The following is a 16038-nucleotide window of genomic DNA, read 5'->3' as shown; positions in this document are numbered from 1 at the left end:
CGTTAAGGGTGTGGACCGGTCTTAAGCTACATTCACTCTATGTGACTTTAGACTTGTGAATTCTCACATTACGCACACTGCACAATGTCAGGAGTCTCCACAGCTGACGCTGGATCAGGACGTCACGTGACATAAGTATGCAATTTGCATACTTCTGGCCACATTCCGACTAGACTGTATCTGGCCTCACTCTTTACAGTTGCATTGCGTGAGGCCACATTTATCTGGTCAGCACGTGAGTACTTGTGGGCAAATCACATACTGGCGGTCACGTGCTTGCTGCTCCCTGCACCGGAGAGTCCTCACAGCACACAGTTCGGGCGATGTGAGGATTCACAAGTCTGTAGTCACATAGAGTGACTGCAGACTTGTAGCTTAAGACTGGACAATCCCTTTAAAACGATCATGACTGTATGTTGTTTGATCACTGCTTCTCTTTTACTTCAATCTTTAATTTACAGCTTACGCTAGGCTCATGTTTGCACATGTGCGGATGTATGAAATATGCATTATACGTATGCATCAAAAACGTATACTAGTGTGTGCCATGAGTCAACCTTTGTCTGTCTGAATTTCAAGGTATGTGCTGAACGTATCTAATACATCCATCTATTTCTATATACTTTTTACAAAAGAAAAACTTATTTTTTTATTCTTTTCTCAACTAGTTTCCCAAATTGCCTATAGTAACTGGAACATCAGTTGAAACCACTTGATGATGTCCTTTTTTCTATAATTCCATAACTACAGGCAAGGATTGCATGCGTTTTATTAAGCATATGCAAGAAGAGCACAACAGTAACCCCGAATTAATGTACTTCGCTGGTTTGGAATTAGTTAAACTTCCCCCTCAAGGAGGTAACCATAATAGGCTCCTTTTGAGACAGGGGGGGAAATGGATTATAAGTACCAATGCTCAAGGTCCGTTAGGCCTAAATGATAAACTGGATATGGCCGTATTTTTATAAATTTTGTCACGCACAGTAAGCATAAGATAAAATAGTTACTGACATATGTGAAAAACATTTGGATATGATTCGTGTATAAGATTTCCTAAAAATGTCAGTAAGTTGTTGTTTTTCTATCACTGATGTAACCTGTATAAAAGGAAATGACATCATTTTATCACACCTGGACCCATAGAAGTGCTAATCGCACGAAACGGCCGTCGTCCTCCTGCACTCCCCGTACCCTCCGCACTTTCCAAGATGTGTTTGTATTAATCTGCACATGGATTAAACACTTTGGATCAGCAAACTAGTGAGTGCCGCTATTTTCTAAAAACTAACTCTGTGAAATGTCGTATTGCAACACTTGAGCATAGCTGAGCACCATAAATCCAGTTGCTCCACGCTGACTGCACCCACATGGAGTGATGTGATTGAAAGTTTTCGTGCTGTGATTCATGCGCACCTAGTGCCATTCCCTTTCTGAAGACAATACCAGGATTCAGTTGCCATTTCTTGTGTCATCCACAGACAGGAAGTATTAATCATGTATCTGCAATTTATTGTGAGCTTACCTTCAAATTTATGTTCAGAGATCGGAGTGAAGGAACAGCAATTAGACTGAAGCGTTCATAAAGATACTCATTTGATGAGCTCCCTTTTAAGAGAGCAAATGGAATAAGGTACAGCTCTCCCTCTAATACCAGCACCAGCTGTCGGTGTCTCCCCACAGGCCCGCTGGAATGCATGAGTCCCTATAGAGATGAAATATAAAGCATCCTATTACTCCAGCAGATGCTCTGTAGTGCAATCACATAAAGATAACATTTTATTAAAAGTTTCATTTCTATCACATCACATATAAATATTAATTACCATAGAAGTTTGACCTTGGCATCTTAGTAAAGTGGTTACAAAAGGACAAAACATTAACCTTGCAATTATTTTACAATTCTTTTGCCTTTGATTAAACTAAGGATTTTTTTTAATTTAATTTCACATTTGTCATTACAATTGAGTATATATTACAACAAAATATGTCGACAGAAAAAAATAGATTTTTTCTTGTTCAAAACTGGCAAAGGCGAACGACAAATTCTTGTAAATTATATTTTCAGGAAAAGAACAAAACAAAAATAATTTTCAGCATGGAAACAATCAACATCAGAGGTTAGTAATTGTTTTTAGACTTTGCGTTTCTACATTTCCAGATAAAACAAGATTTATTCCTTCAGATAGTGAGCAGCTGTTAGGCCAGAAATATAGATTAGATACTTGTTGGCCAAACCAAGATTTGACCAATTCAGCCAACAGCCACCTTGGCCGTTCTCCCAAACACAGGAGCGCTTGTTTAGCTGAGCACCCCTATATTCTCTGTCAGAGAGCAGCCACCAGACATGTCAGCTTATCTCTGGGTGACCTTCGATCAGCAGTCTGAAATCAGACATGCAGGATCAATATTTCGACTGAGAAATTGTTCGGGGCTCCCATACACATTAGTCTGAACCTAAAAATACTGGGGGATATGACCAGCAGTCAAATGTGTATAGGGGGCTTAAGAAGCTTGACTAAAAGCACATTTTACCATGCACCAGGAGATATGACACGAGACAATAAGTAAGAGGGCTAAAGTTGCATTTAGAGGTGCATATTTCGGCCGGTAAGTGAAAGCTTATCCACTATATACAAGTCATTCAGCTCCTGTTTAATGGCATGTTCACTCAGGCCAACACAAAGTATGAGGGAAGAATGATTGTTACTGTGACTGTTTTGTCCCGATACTCCATACATACGATCCAATCTGCTGATGAATAAGAATTTTGTTCATTTGTCGGCTGATCAGCGCTATGTTTCATGGGCCGATCTTCTTATATCTGTGATGAGACTTTTCATAGAAGTTTCATGTCTAACTATAAGCTCAAAAGTCGTAGGAATGGTGACCTGGCATCCTTGGAAAATAGGCCGGGTACCATACTTAATTTGTAGGTAACGCAATTTACCGTATTTTTCGGACTATAAGATGCATCGGACTATAAGGCGCACCCAGGTTTTAGAGGTGGAAAATAGGGGAAAAAATATTTGAAGCAAAAAAACATGTGGTAAAATATTTAATAACATAAATAACAAACTATTATATGTGGTGTTATTATATATAATAGTATGTTATTATGTTGGAAGCTGCGGGACCAGTGTGGTGTCTGTGAAGTACGATATGAAGACGCTGGAGGGTGAGTATAAGGGCTCATTTCCACATGCGAGGCACACGTCCGTATCTCGCATGTGGAAACCAAGCTCTGGCGCCGGCACTTTGGAGCGGAGCTGTGCAGCTCCATGTGTTCCTATGCGGCTGCACGCTCCGCTCTGGAGTGCCGGCTCCACAGCTTGGTTTCCACATGCGAGATACGGACGTGTGCCTCGCATGTGGAAATGAGCCCTAAGAATGGGTGCACAGGGCTTATAGTGAAAGCACCACTCCAGCACTGCAAAATAACACTGGAGTGCTGCTTTAAAATCTCATGGGAGAACTATAACTCCCAGCATGTCCTGCAGATCCTATGACATGCTGGGAGTTATAGTTCACCAAAGGAGTGGCAGAGTGCTTTATTGTGTTTTGTAAAGACTGACCTCTTAATTGTGGCAGCCAGCCACACTGTTGTGAGGTAAAAGCTGGAGCATCCCATGGCTGCACACACACAGAGCCCTCCCTGTTGTTGTTGCCTTTCCACAGCGCAGGACATAAGAGGAAGCTGCAGATTCTAGGTGGGAGTCTGAAGGACCTATGATGATGTCAGAAGAGGGAGGGCTCTGAGCTGCCATGTGATGCTCCAGCCCGCCCACTTCTGACATCACACAGGTCCTCCTGCACAGCACTCGTCCAGCACAGGCAGGTATGCAGCGATCTCCTGGCCCCTGCTGCTGCCTCCTCCTCCCCCGGACACACAGATTCTCCCCGGAATCAGTGCTGGGGAAACTGTGTCCCTGCTTAAGTGCAGCATTCATTTGCTGCTCCCGGCTCACCGCTCAGCTGATCGGTGGGCGGGGAGCAGCTAATAAATATTCACTGCACTTAATCAGCGGGGCCATGTGCTTTCCCCAGCAGCTGATTCCGGGCAGCGGGGACATCCTGAAGTGGGATAACAGTGGATCCCACTCACTGCTGCCCCCCTCCCCACATGCTATATCCGTACTATAAGACGCACCCACACTTTCCTCCCAAATTTGGAGGAAAAAAAGTGCGTCTTATAGTCCGAAAAATACGGTACATTGTGGAGTTCGTTAAAACCTATCTTATATTTCTTTATATTTCTTCAACTAGGAAGGAAGTTTTGGTTCTGTAATTAACAGAATTGGCGATTTATGAACAAGACTTTAGACACAGCGGACGTAAGGCTATTTGCCATAAGAGCGGAGAAGAGGAAGGATGTAATAGGAGAACAATTGGAAGACATTATTTCACTAAGGAATTTCATTGACTTCTTAAGGCAGAAAAATGGCTGACAGTGTGTGTCTAGAGCACAGGGGCTATGTACACCCAAACGTGCGTAGAGTTAATAACTTCTCATGATATTGATATTAATATAGCGCCAATATATTCCACAGCAGTTTACAGTTCAGAAGGGTAGATGTACAAGCAATACCAGCCATTATGGAGTAACACAGAATTCAGCTACTCAAGCAATAGGAGTGACAGCTCTGCACACCCACACACAACAGATCAGGAAATGAGGAACACAAAACTTAAAAAGGCTTGAAGTGTATAGTCCAGCCATCTTCAATAAAGAAACGCTTCTCCTCTCCCCTCCTTCCCTTTTTCTTTCTCTTTATTCATGTCTTTCTCTTAATCTCTCTATTTCCACGTTCTTCCAAAATTTTCATCTCAAGATCGTCATTTTTTTCTATTTTTCTCCTTTACATCCTTCATTTTTAATATCTATCTCCCCCTTCTTCTCTCCTTTCTCATTTTCCCCTCATTTTCCTTCCATATTTTGTTCCAACTCCAATGCTACTTTTTCCGTCCCTACATGGATAAAAATGCCTTGTCTCCTACTTGTGCGATAGTCATCTGACTACTGCATTGAGCTGATTTGTTTGGTTTTCAGTTGCGCATGCGCATTCAGCCTTTTGGTGCTGTGACATTGTCTCTTTGGTACTGTCATGTGACCAGTCACCACTTCCATTTTTCACCACACCAGCGTTGTTCTGTCCTATGCTTCATCCTCCATTGCAGGTTATCTTCCTATTAGTATTATTCAAAATCTGTCTTGTTACACTTGTGATATACCTGGTACCATTGCTCCACCTAGCATCCCTGATGAAGCATCAGTGAAAAGCACGTCAGGTCGTTGGTAGGTGAACCTTGATATGCTCTATTGATCATGTGTCCTGATTACTACTTGTACTATCACATCTTACATATACATTTTTATTCTTTGGCACCTTCACTTGCATTTTTTTTTACCATGCTTACATCTGCTGTGGGATAATTTATGTGCCTACTTTTTCCATGACTGCACCTTTTTATATGCCTACCATTCATACACTATAATTTACCATCATTGTACATACTGTATAATTAGCTTTGACAGGCAAAAATTAAGTGACCACCTCAAAAGTTTCAGATTGTCTGATTTTTCTCTTTATAGGTATTTGGGTGCAGTAAGCCATTTTACAGCCAGGGGGCGATGTGTTTGTGTGTGCGTTTGGAGGCATAATTATGGCGATGAGACAAAGTCCGGCAGGATTGTAAATGGCCAGTATGTGTCGCAGAGGTGCTCTGCGCTGTAAGCCCAAAATGATATGGTTATGCTGGGACTTATAGATCCACACGAGTTTGTTGTGTTTACTTATAAGGGCGGACTTATAGGGTTAGCTGATGAGCTGGGCGGGACTGGCTAACCACACATACTACCATCTAGGGGAGTGGTTAAAACCATATAATTTGACTGAGGTCTGGTCACATGGTCAAAGTGTATGGATCTGTGTGGTCCATGTGTAAGGTCCTGGACGGTCGGTGTTGGAGTCTCCTGTGAGTGGAGTCGTCCTGGAAGCAACTGAGAGACCGTGGACCTGGACGGTTGGTGTTGGAGTCTCCTGTGAGTGGAGATGTCCTGGAAGCACCTAGAGAGACTGTGGACCTGAATGCTCAGGGTGTTGGATTGTCCTGGGATGGACTGGAGTCCTGCAAGCACCTGGTGAGAGTGTGAGTCCTGAATGCTCAGGGTGTTGGATTGTCCTGGGATGGACTGGAGTCCTGCAAGCACCTGGTCAGACTATGGACTGATGGCCTATGTGTTGGAAGTGCCTGTGATTGGACTTCCTGGAAGCGCATGGAGAGGCTGCATCTACAGAGCCTGAGACGGTTTCTGTGTTGGGGAAACTACATTTCCTTCTGTGGGTCTGGACTATCCGAGGTGCCCTGGTCACAATGACGGTGATCCCAGTGAGGCAGCTTTCCCCTGTGAACCAGCACTGGCAGGAGTCAGTGTGTGGAGCCGGAGCTCCTGTAAGGTAACTCCAGGTAACAAGGGGTTACGGGCAGACATGGATCTGCTATTGGAACAGACTATCGATGGTAAATGTGTTCCGTTGATCTATGTAATGAACTGTTTGTGTTATGGTTTATGATGTCTAATAAACCGAATAACACTATTTACGTGGAGAAACTGTGCCTGAGTGCTTAAATCCCATGCCAAGCGAGTGTTCCCCAACCCACTCAGGTAGCGTTTCACCACAGTATATTTTTGAGTAAAACGTAAATTGTTCTTTTCTTCTATAAACTTCTAACAACAGTGTGAAAGACTGGTGGAAAGCATGCCAACACACATGAAAGCTGTGAATAAAAATCATGGTTATTCCACAAAATATTGATTTCTGAACTCTTCCCGAGTTAAAACATTAGTATTGTTGTTTTTTGCATTATATTTGGTCTGCAAGCAATGCATTTTTTGTTATTTTGACCATTTCTCATTTTCAGAAAATAAATATAAAATGTATTGCTTGGAACTTCGGAGACATGTTGTCAGTAGTTTATAGAATAAAAGAACAATTTACATTTTACTCAAAAATATACCTATAAAGAGAAAAATCTGACAAACTGAAAACTTTGCAGTGGCCTCTTAATTTTTGCCAGATCTGTATATGTATGTATATATATATACAGTATATATATATATATATATATATATATATATATATATATATATATATATATATATATATATATATATATATATATATATATATACACAGTACAGACCAAAAGTTTGGACACACCTTCTCATTTAAAGATTTGTCTGTATTTTCATGACTATTAAAATTGTAAATTCACACTGAAGGCATCAAAACTATGAATTAACACATGTGGAATTATATACTTAGCAAAAAAGTGTGAAACAACTGAAATTATGTCTTATATTCTAGGTTCTTCAAAGTAGCCACCTTTTGCTTTGATGACTGCTTTGCACACTCTTGGCATTCTTTTGATGAGCTTCAAAATCTTGAAGGAGTTCTGTTATGGTTCTCAATGGCAAGAGAACATAGCCCAGCAAACATAAGAACTAGCTCTTGGAAGGATGGAAACTAAACTGACCATGAACTAAACCTGCCGCACAACTAACAGTAGCCGGGTAGCGTAGCCTGCGTTTTATCCCTAGACGCCCAGCGCCGGCCGGAGGACTAACTAATCCTGGCAGAGGAAAATATAGTCCTGGCTCACCTCTAGAGAAATTTCCCCGAAAGGCAGACAGAGGCCCCCACAAATATTGGCGGTGATTTTAGATGAAATGACAAACGTAGTATGAAAATAGGTTTAGCAAAATTGAGGTCCGCTTACTAGATAGCAGGAAGACAGAAAGGGCACTTTCATGGTCAGCTGAAAACCCTATCAAAATACCATCCTGAAATTACTTTAAGACTCTAGTATTAACTCATAACATCAGAGTGGCAATTTCAGATCACAAGAGCTTTCCAGACACAGAAACGAAACTACAGCTGTGAACTGGAACAAAATGCAAAAACAAACAAGGACTAAGTCCAACTTAGCTGGGAGTTGTCTAGCAGCAGGAACATGCACAGAAAGGCTTCTGATTACAATGTTGACCGGCATGGAAGTGACAGAGGAGCAAGGCTAAATATCGACTCCCACATCCTGATGGAAACAGGTGAACAGAGAGGATGATGCACACCAGTTCAATTCCACCAGTGGCCACCGGGGGAGCCCAAAATCCAATTTCACAACAGTACCCCCCCCTCAAGGAGGGGGCACCGAACCCTCACCAGAACCACCAGGGCGATCAGGATGAGCCCTATGAAAGGCACGGACCAAATCGGAGGCATGAACATCAGAGGCAGTCACCCAAGAATTATCCTCCTGACCGTATCCCTTCCATTTGACCAGATACTGGAGCCTCCGTCTGGAAACACGGGAGTCCAAGATTTTTTCCACAACGTACTCCAACTCGCCCTCAACCAACACCGGAGCAGGAGGCTCAACGGAAGGCACAACCGGTACCTCATACCTGCGCAATAATGACCGATGAAAAACATTATGAATAGAAAAAGATGCAGGGAGGTCCAAACGGAAGGACACAGGGTTAAGAATCTCCAATATCTTGTACGGGCCGATGAACCGAGGCTTAAACTTGGGAGAAGAAACCCTCATAGGGACAAAACGAGAAGACAACCACACCAAGTCCCCAACACAAAGCCGAGGACCAACCCGACGCCGGCGGTTGGCAAAAAGCTGAGTCTTCTCCTGGGACAACTTCAAATTGTCCACTACCTGCCCCCAAATCTGATGCAACCTCTCCACCACAGCATCCACTCCAGGACAATCCGAAGATTCCACCTGACCAGAAGAAAATCGAGGATGAAACCCCGAATTACAGAAAAAGGGAGACACCAAGGTGGCAGAACTGGCCCGATTATTGAGGGCAAACTCCGCCAAAGGCAAAAAAGCAACCCAATCATCCTGATCTGCAGACACAAAACACCTCAAATATGTCTCCAAGGTCTGATTCGTCCGCTCGGTCTGGCCATTAGTCTGAGGATGGAAAGCAGACGAGAAAGACAAATCTATGCCCATCCTAGCACAGAATGCTCGCCAAAATCTAGACACGAATTGGGTACCTCTGTCAGAAACGATATTCTCCGGAATACCATGCAAACGGACCACATTTTGAAAAAACAGAGGAACCAACTCGGAAGAAGAAGGCAACTTAGGCAGGGGAACCAAATGGACCATCTTAGAGAAACGATCACACACCACCCAGATGACAGACATCTTCTGAGAAACAGGAAGATCCGAAATAAAATCCATCGAGATGTGCGTCCAGGGCCTCTTCGGGATAGGCAAGGGCAACAACAATCCACTAGCCCGAGAACAACAAGGCTTGGCCCGAGCACAAACGTCACAAGACTGCACGAAGCCTCGCACATCTCGAGACAGGGAAGGCCACCAGAAGGACCTTGCCACCAAATCCCTGGTACCAAAGATTCCAGGATGACCTGCCAACGCAGAAGAATGAACCTCAGCAATGACTTTACTGGTCCAATCATCAGGAACAAACAGTCTACCAGGTGGGCAACGATCAGGTCTATCCGCCTGAAACTCCTGCAAGGCCCGCCGCAGGTCTGGAGAAACGGCAGACAATATCACTCCATCCTTAAGGATACCTGTAGGTTCAGAATTACCAGGGGAGTCAGGCTCAAAACTCCTAGAAAGGGCATCCGCCTTAACATTCTTAGAACCCGGCAGGTAGGACACCACAAAATTAAACCGAGAGAAAAACAACGACCAGCGCGCCTGTCTAGGATTCAGGCGTCTGGCGGACTCAAGATAAATTAGATTTTTGTGGTCAGTCAATACCACCACCTGATGTCTAGCCCCCTCAAGCCAATGACGCCACTCCTCAAAAGCCCACTTCATGGCCAAAAGCTCCCGATTCCCAACATCATAATTCCGCTCGGCGGGCGAAAATTTACGCGAGAAAAAAGCACAAGGTCTCATCACGGAGCAATCGGAACTTCTCTGCGACAAAACCGCCCCAGCTCCGATTTCAGAAGCGTCGACCTCAACCTGAAAAGGAAGAGCAACATCAGGCTGACGCAACACAGGGGCGGAAGAAAAGCGGCGCTTAAGCTCCCGAAAGGCCTCCACAGCAGCAGGGGACCAATCAGCAACATCAGCACCCTTCTTAGTCAAATCAGTCAATGGTTTAACAACATCAGAAAAACCAGCAATAAATCGACGATAAAAGTTAGCAAAGCCCAAAAATTTCTGAAGACTCTTAAGAGAAGAGGGTTGCGTCCAATCACAAATAGCCTGAACCTTGACAGGATCCATCTCGATGGAAGAGGGGGAAAAAATATATCCCAAAAAGGAAATCTTTTGAACCCCAAAAACGCACTTAGAACCCTTCACACACAAGGAATTAGACCGCAAAACCTGAAAAACCCTCCTGACCTGCTGGACATGAGAGTCCCAGTCATCCGAAAAAATCAAAATATCATCCAGATACACAATCATAAATTTATCCAAATAATCACGGAAAATGTCATGCATAAAGGACTGAAAGACTGAAGGGGCATTTGAAAGACCAAAAGGCATCACCAAATACTCAAAGTGGCCCTCGGGCGTATTAAATGCGGTTTTCCACTCATCCCCCTGCTTAATTCGCACCAAATTATACGCCCCACGAAGATCTATCTTAGAGAACCACTTGGCCCCCTTTATGCGAGCAAACAAATCAGTCAGCAGTGGCAACGGATATTGATATTTAACCGTGATTTTATTCAAAAGCCAATAATCAATGCACGGCCTCAAAGAGCCATCTTTCTTAGCCACAAAGAAAAAACCGGCTCCTAAGGGAGATGACGAAGGACGAATATGTCCCTTTTCCAAGGACTCCTTTATATATTCTCGCATAGCAGCATGTTCAGGCACAGACAGATTAAATAAACGACCCTTAGGGTATTTACTACCCGGAATCAAATCTATGGCACAATCGCACTCCCGGTGCGGAGGTAATGAACCAAGCTTAGGTTCTTCAAAAACGTCACGATATTCAGTCAAGAATTCAGGAATCTCAGAGGGAATAGATGATGAAATGGAAACCACAGGTACATCCCCATGCGTCCCCTTACATCCCCAGCTTAACACAGACATAGCTTTCCAGTCAAGGACTGGGTTATGAGATTGCAGCCATGGCAATCCAAGCACCAACACATCATGTAGGTTATACAGCACAAGAAAGCGAATAATCTCCTGGTGATCCGGATTAATCCGCATAGTTACTTGTGTCCAGTATTGTGGTTTATTGCTAGCCAATGGGGTGGAGTCAATCCCCTTCAGGGGTATAGGAGTTTCAAGAGGCTCCAAATCATACCCACAGCGTTTGGCAAAGGACCAATCCATAAGACTCAAAGCGGCGCCAGAGTCGACATAGGCATCCGCGGTAATAGATGATAAAGAACAAATCAGGGTCACAGATAGAATAAACTTAGACTGTAAAGTGCCAATTGAAACAGACTTATCAAGCTTCTTAGTACGCTTAGAGCATGCTGATATAACATGAGTTGAATCACCGCAATAGAAGCACAACCCATTTTTTCGTCTAAAATTCTGCCGTTCACTTCTGGACAGAATTCTATCACATTGCATATTCTCTGGCGTCTTCTCAGTAGACACCGCCAAATGGTGCACAGGTTTGCGCTCCCGCAGACGCCTATCGATCTGGATAGCCATTGTCATGGACTCATTCAGACCCGCAGGCACAGGGAACCCCACCATAACATCCTTAATGGCATCAGAGAGACCCTCTCTGAAATTCGCCGCCAGGGCGCACTCATTCCACTGAGTAAGCACAGCCCATTTACGGAATTTCTGGCAGTATATTTCAGCTTCGTCTTGCCCCTGAGATAGGGACATCAAGGCCTTTTCCGCCTGAAGTTCTAACTGAGGTTCCTCATAAAGCAACCCCAAGGCCAGAAAAAACGCATCCACATTGAGCAACGCAGGATCCCCTGGAGCCAATGCAAAAGCCCAATCCTGAGGGTCGCCCCGGAGCAAAGAAATCACAATCCTGACCTGCTGAGCAGGATCTCCAGCAGAGCGAGATTTCAGGGACAAAAACAACTTGCAATTATTTTTGAAATTTTGAAAGCAAGATCTATTCCCCGAGAAAAATTCAGGCAAAGGAATTCTAGGTTCAGATATAGGAACATGAACAACAAAATCTTGTAAGTTTTGAACTTTCGTGGTGAGATTATTCAAACCTGCAGCTAAACTCTGAATATCCATTTTAAACAGGTGAACACAGAGCCATTCCAGGATTAGAAGGAGAGAGAGAGAGAAAGGCTGCAATATAGGCAGACTTGCAAGAGATTCAATTACAAGCACACTCAGAACTGAGGAAAAAAAAAAAAAAAAAAATCTTCAGCAGACTTCTCTTTTCTCTCCTTTCTCTGTCAATTAATTTAACCCTTTTAGGCCGGTCAAACTGTTATGGTTCTCAATGGCAAGAGAACATAGCCCAGCAAACATAAGAACTAGCTCTTGGAAGGATGGAAACTAAACTGACCATGAACTAAACCTGCCGCACAACTAACAGTAGCCGGGTAGCGTAGCCTGCGTTTTATCCCTAGACGCCCAGCGCCGGCCGGAGGACTAACTAATCCTGGCAGAGGAAAATATAGTCCTGGCTCACCTCTAGAGAAATTTCCCCGAAAGGCAGACAGAGGCCCCCACAAATATTGGCGGTGATTTTAGATGAAATGACAAACGTAGTATGAAAATAGGTTTAGCAAAATTGAGGTCCGCTTACTAGATAGCAGGAAGACAGAAAGGGCACTTTCATGGTCAGCTGAAAACCCTATCAAAATACCATCCTGAAATTACTTTAAGACTCTAGTATTAACTCATAACATCAGAGTGGCAATTTCAGATCACAAGAGCTTTCCAGACACAGAAACGAAACTACAGCTGTGAACTGGAACAAAATGCAAAAACAAACAAGGACTAAGTCCAACTTAGCTGGGAGTTGTCTAGCAGCAGGAACATGCACAGAAAGGCTTCTGATTACAATGTTGACCGGCATGGAAGTGACAGAGGAGCAAGGCTAAATATCGACTCCCACATCCTGATGGAAACAGGTGAACAGAGAGGATGATGCACACCAGTTCAATTCCACCAGTGGCCACCGGGGGAGCCCAAAATCCAATTTCACAACAGAGTTCCCAGAGATGCTTAGCACTTGTTGGCCCTTTTGCCTTCTCTCTGCGGTTCAGCTCACCCCAAACCATCTCGATTGGGTTCAGATCTGGTGACTGTGGAGGCCAGGTCATCTGGTGTAGCACCCCATCACTATCCTTCTTGGTCAAATAGCCCTTACACAGCGTGGAGGTGTGTTTCGGGTCATTGTCCTGTTGAAAAATAAACGACGGTCCAACTAAACGCAAAGCGGATGGAATAGCATGCTGCTGCAAGATGCTGTGGTAGCCATGCTGGTTCAGTATACCTTCAATTTTGAATAAATCCCCAACAGTGTCACCAGCAAAGCACCCCCACACCATCACACCACCTCCATGCTTCACGGTGGGAACCAGGCATGTAGAGTCCATCCGTTCACCTTTTATGCGTCGCACAAAGACACGGTGGTTGGAACCAAAGATCTCAAATTTGGACTCATCAGACCAAAGCACAGATTTCCACTGGTCTAATGTCCATTCCTTGTGTTCTTTAGCCCAAACAAGTCTCTTCTGCTTGTTGCCTGTCCTTAGCAGTGGTTTCCTAGCAGCTATTTTACCATGAAGGCCTGCTGCACAAAGTCACCTCTAACCAGTTGTTGTAGAGACGTGTCTGTTGCTAGAACTCTGTGTGGCATTGACCTGGTCTCTAATCTGAAATGCTGTTAACCTGCGATTTTTGAGGCTGGTGACTCGGATAAGCTTATCCTCAGAAGCAGAGGTGACTCTTGGTCTTCCTTTCCTGGGGCAGTCCTCATGTGAGACAGTTTCTTTGTAGCGCTTGATGGTTTTTGCAACTGCACTTGGGGACACTTTCAAAGTTTTCCCAATCTTTCGGACTGACTGACCTTCATTTCTTAAAGTAATGATGACCACTCATTTTTCTTTACTTAGCTGCTTTTTTTTGCCATAATACAAATTCTAATGGTCTATTCAGTAGGACTATCAGCTGTGTATCCACCAGACTTCTGCTCAACATAACTGATGGTCCCAACCCCATTTATAAGGCAAGAAATCCCACTTATTAAACCTGACAGTGCACACCTGTGAAGTGAAAACCATTTCCGGTGACTACCTCTTGAAGCTCATCAAGAGAATACCAAGAGTGTACAAAGCAGTCATCAGAGCAAAAGGTGGCTACTTGGAAGAACCTAGAATATAAGACATATTTTCAGTTGTTCCACACTTTTTTGTTAAGTATATAATTCCACGTGTTAATTCATAGTTTTGATGCCTTCAGTGTGAATTTACGATTTTCATAGTCATGAAAATACAGAAAAATCTTTAAATGAGAAGGTGTGTCCAAACATTTGGTCTGTACTCTATATATGATATATTATATGTATGAAAAAATATATACCATATGCATATTTGCAGATTCAGATATATAAATCCGTGTTTGAATTGCCAGCACTCTCCTTTACGTGTGCAGAATTGGGATGAATACTGTAAAAAAACTGCAGGCTGAGGTTCCCTTGCATACATAGTGATACATAAGCGTGGCATGATAGCCTAACACATCATATTGAGTGCGGTACTGATGCTTTCCCAAGAATTGTACATAATTTACTGGAATCTCCTACTTGTGCTCATTTTGCATCCCAAGCTCACGTCAGTGTATGTGCTAGAAACAGAGATTTAGGGTCAGCCATGCTGACATTAAGCTGCCTCAGGAGACTTCATGAGAAACCTCTTCACTTCATTCTGACAAATTGTTTACAAAAACCAATAGTTCCTTGAGGGAGGCATCCATAGACCAAAGCCCATGGTTGCTCACATTCTCTGAAGGAAAATTTACCAGTATTTGCTCAATCTTTCCTTTCCCTGCACAGTAGGAGCTGACAAGAAGTATCTTCCCACTACTGGGAAGTGTTCTCCAGAAATATTTTCCTTCTATATTACGTTTGACTTAGTGCTCTCAAAGCATTAGCTCCAGGTAACTTTTAGCAGCTACTGTAAGTCATAGTGACAAGTGCCTAACCACAGTTCCAATTTAGAAGAAACCCCTGAGGTTTGGTATTATGGTTTATGGAAGACGCATTGAAAGAGCTGCGCAAATGAAATAACAAAGAACATTTGCATTTCTCTTCCATTTACAGTCACTAAATAAAATAAAATCCCTAAGATGAAGACCCTACAAATACATTAATATTAATGAGCTAGGGGAAATCAAGTAACACTTGTGCGTTCATATGAGAGGAATATGCAGATATTCATGTAAACAGGAACAGATTTATAGTAGTAATATCATACAGAAGTGCGCTGAGGGGTGAAACATGCATATCATTAAATTCAATGTGTAATATACAGTAACCATCCTTATTATAACACCGCTATAATGTGCCATCTTAGCTCTACATTCCAACCAGTCCTACAAGGTAAGAGGTTCAGCAGGCCAGAGTAGGGTGTTCTTTCTTCCTTCATTCATTTTAAGAAGGAAAATGGAAAATAAAATTAGTGACTTGAGCCAAAAACAACACAGTATGTAAAGTATTAACTTGTTGTTTGTGCTATGTGAGGCCTTCTTAATTTCTATTGAAGGAAAGAAAAATGGGTATCACTCCCTGATCCTTAAAAATATGTATCCTTTATTCAATCGTCATTAAAATTTCTTCATGGCCCGGGAGTGTGAGGACAGGAGTCAGAACCTGCACACTCCTGTCCTCACACTCCCGGGCCATGAAGATATTTTAAGGATCGGTGAGTGCTACCCATTTTTCTTTCTGTCAATGGACAATATTTACATGTTTTTTCTGAGGGGCACCCAAGATCTGTAGGCACAGCCTCAATCCGCACATTGCATCGAAGGTGCACAGATCCAGTAAAGTCGGCAGTGCTGTCTACTTTT

General features: G+C 43.2%; 1 protein-coding gene across 3 annotated transcripts in view; it reads right to left on the bottom strand.

The window, feature by feature from the left end:
- The window catches only part of TTC28 (tetratricopeptide repeat domain 28), an 806054-nt gene that overhangs the window by 31942 nt on the left and 758074 nt on the right, over window positions 1-16038 (bottom strand). For all 3 annotated transcript variants that reach the window (XM_077295116.1, XM_077295125.1, XM_077295135.1), the window contains one exon: window positions 1523-1702. In XM_077295116.1, the coding sequence (XP_077151231.1) occupies window positions 1523-1702 (180 nt within the window). The remainder of the gene's footprint in view (window positions 1-1522; window positions 1703-16038) is intronic.

Source organism: Ranitomeya variabilis, chromosome 1 (genome assembly GCF_051348905.1).
Source record: "Ranitomeya variabilis isolate aRanVar5 chromosome 1, aRanVar5.hap1, whole genome shotgun sequence".
Lineage (NCBI taxonomy): Eukaryota > Metazoa > Chordata > Amphibia > Anura > Dendrobatidae > Ranitomeya > Ranitomeya variabilis.
The sequence above is the reverse complement of the archived record's forward strand: the minus strand, read 5'-3'. Positions and strand labels throughout refer to the sequence as shown.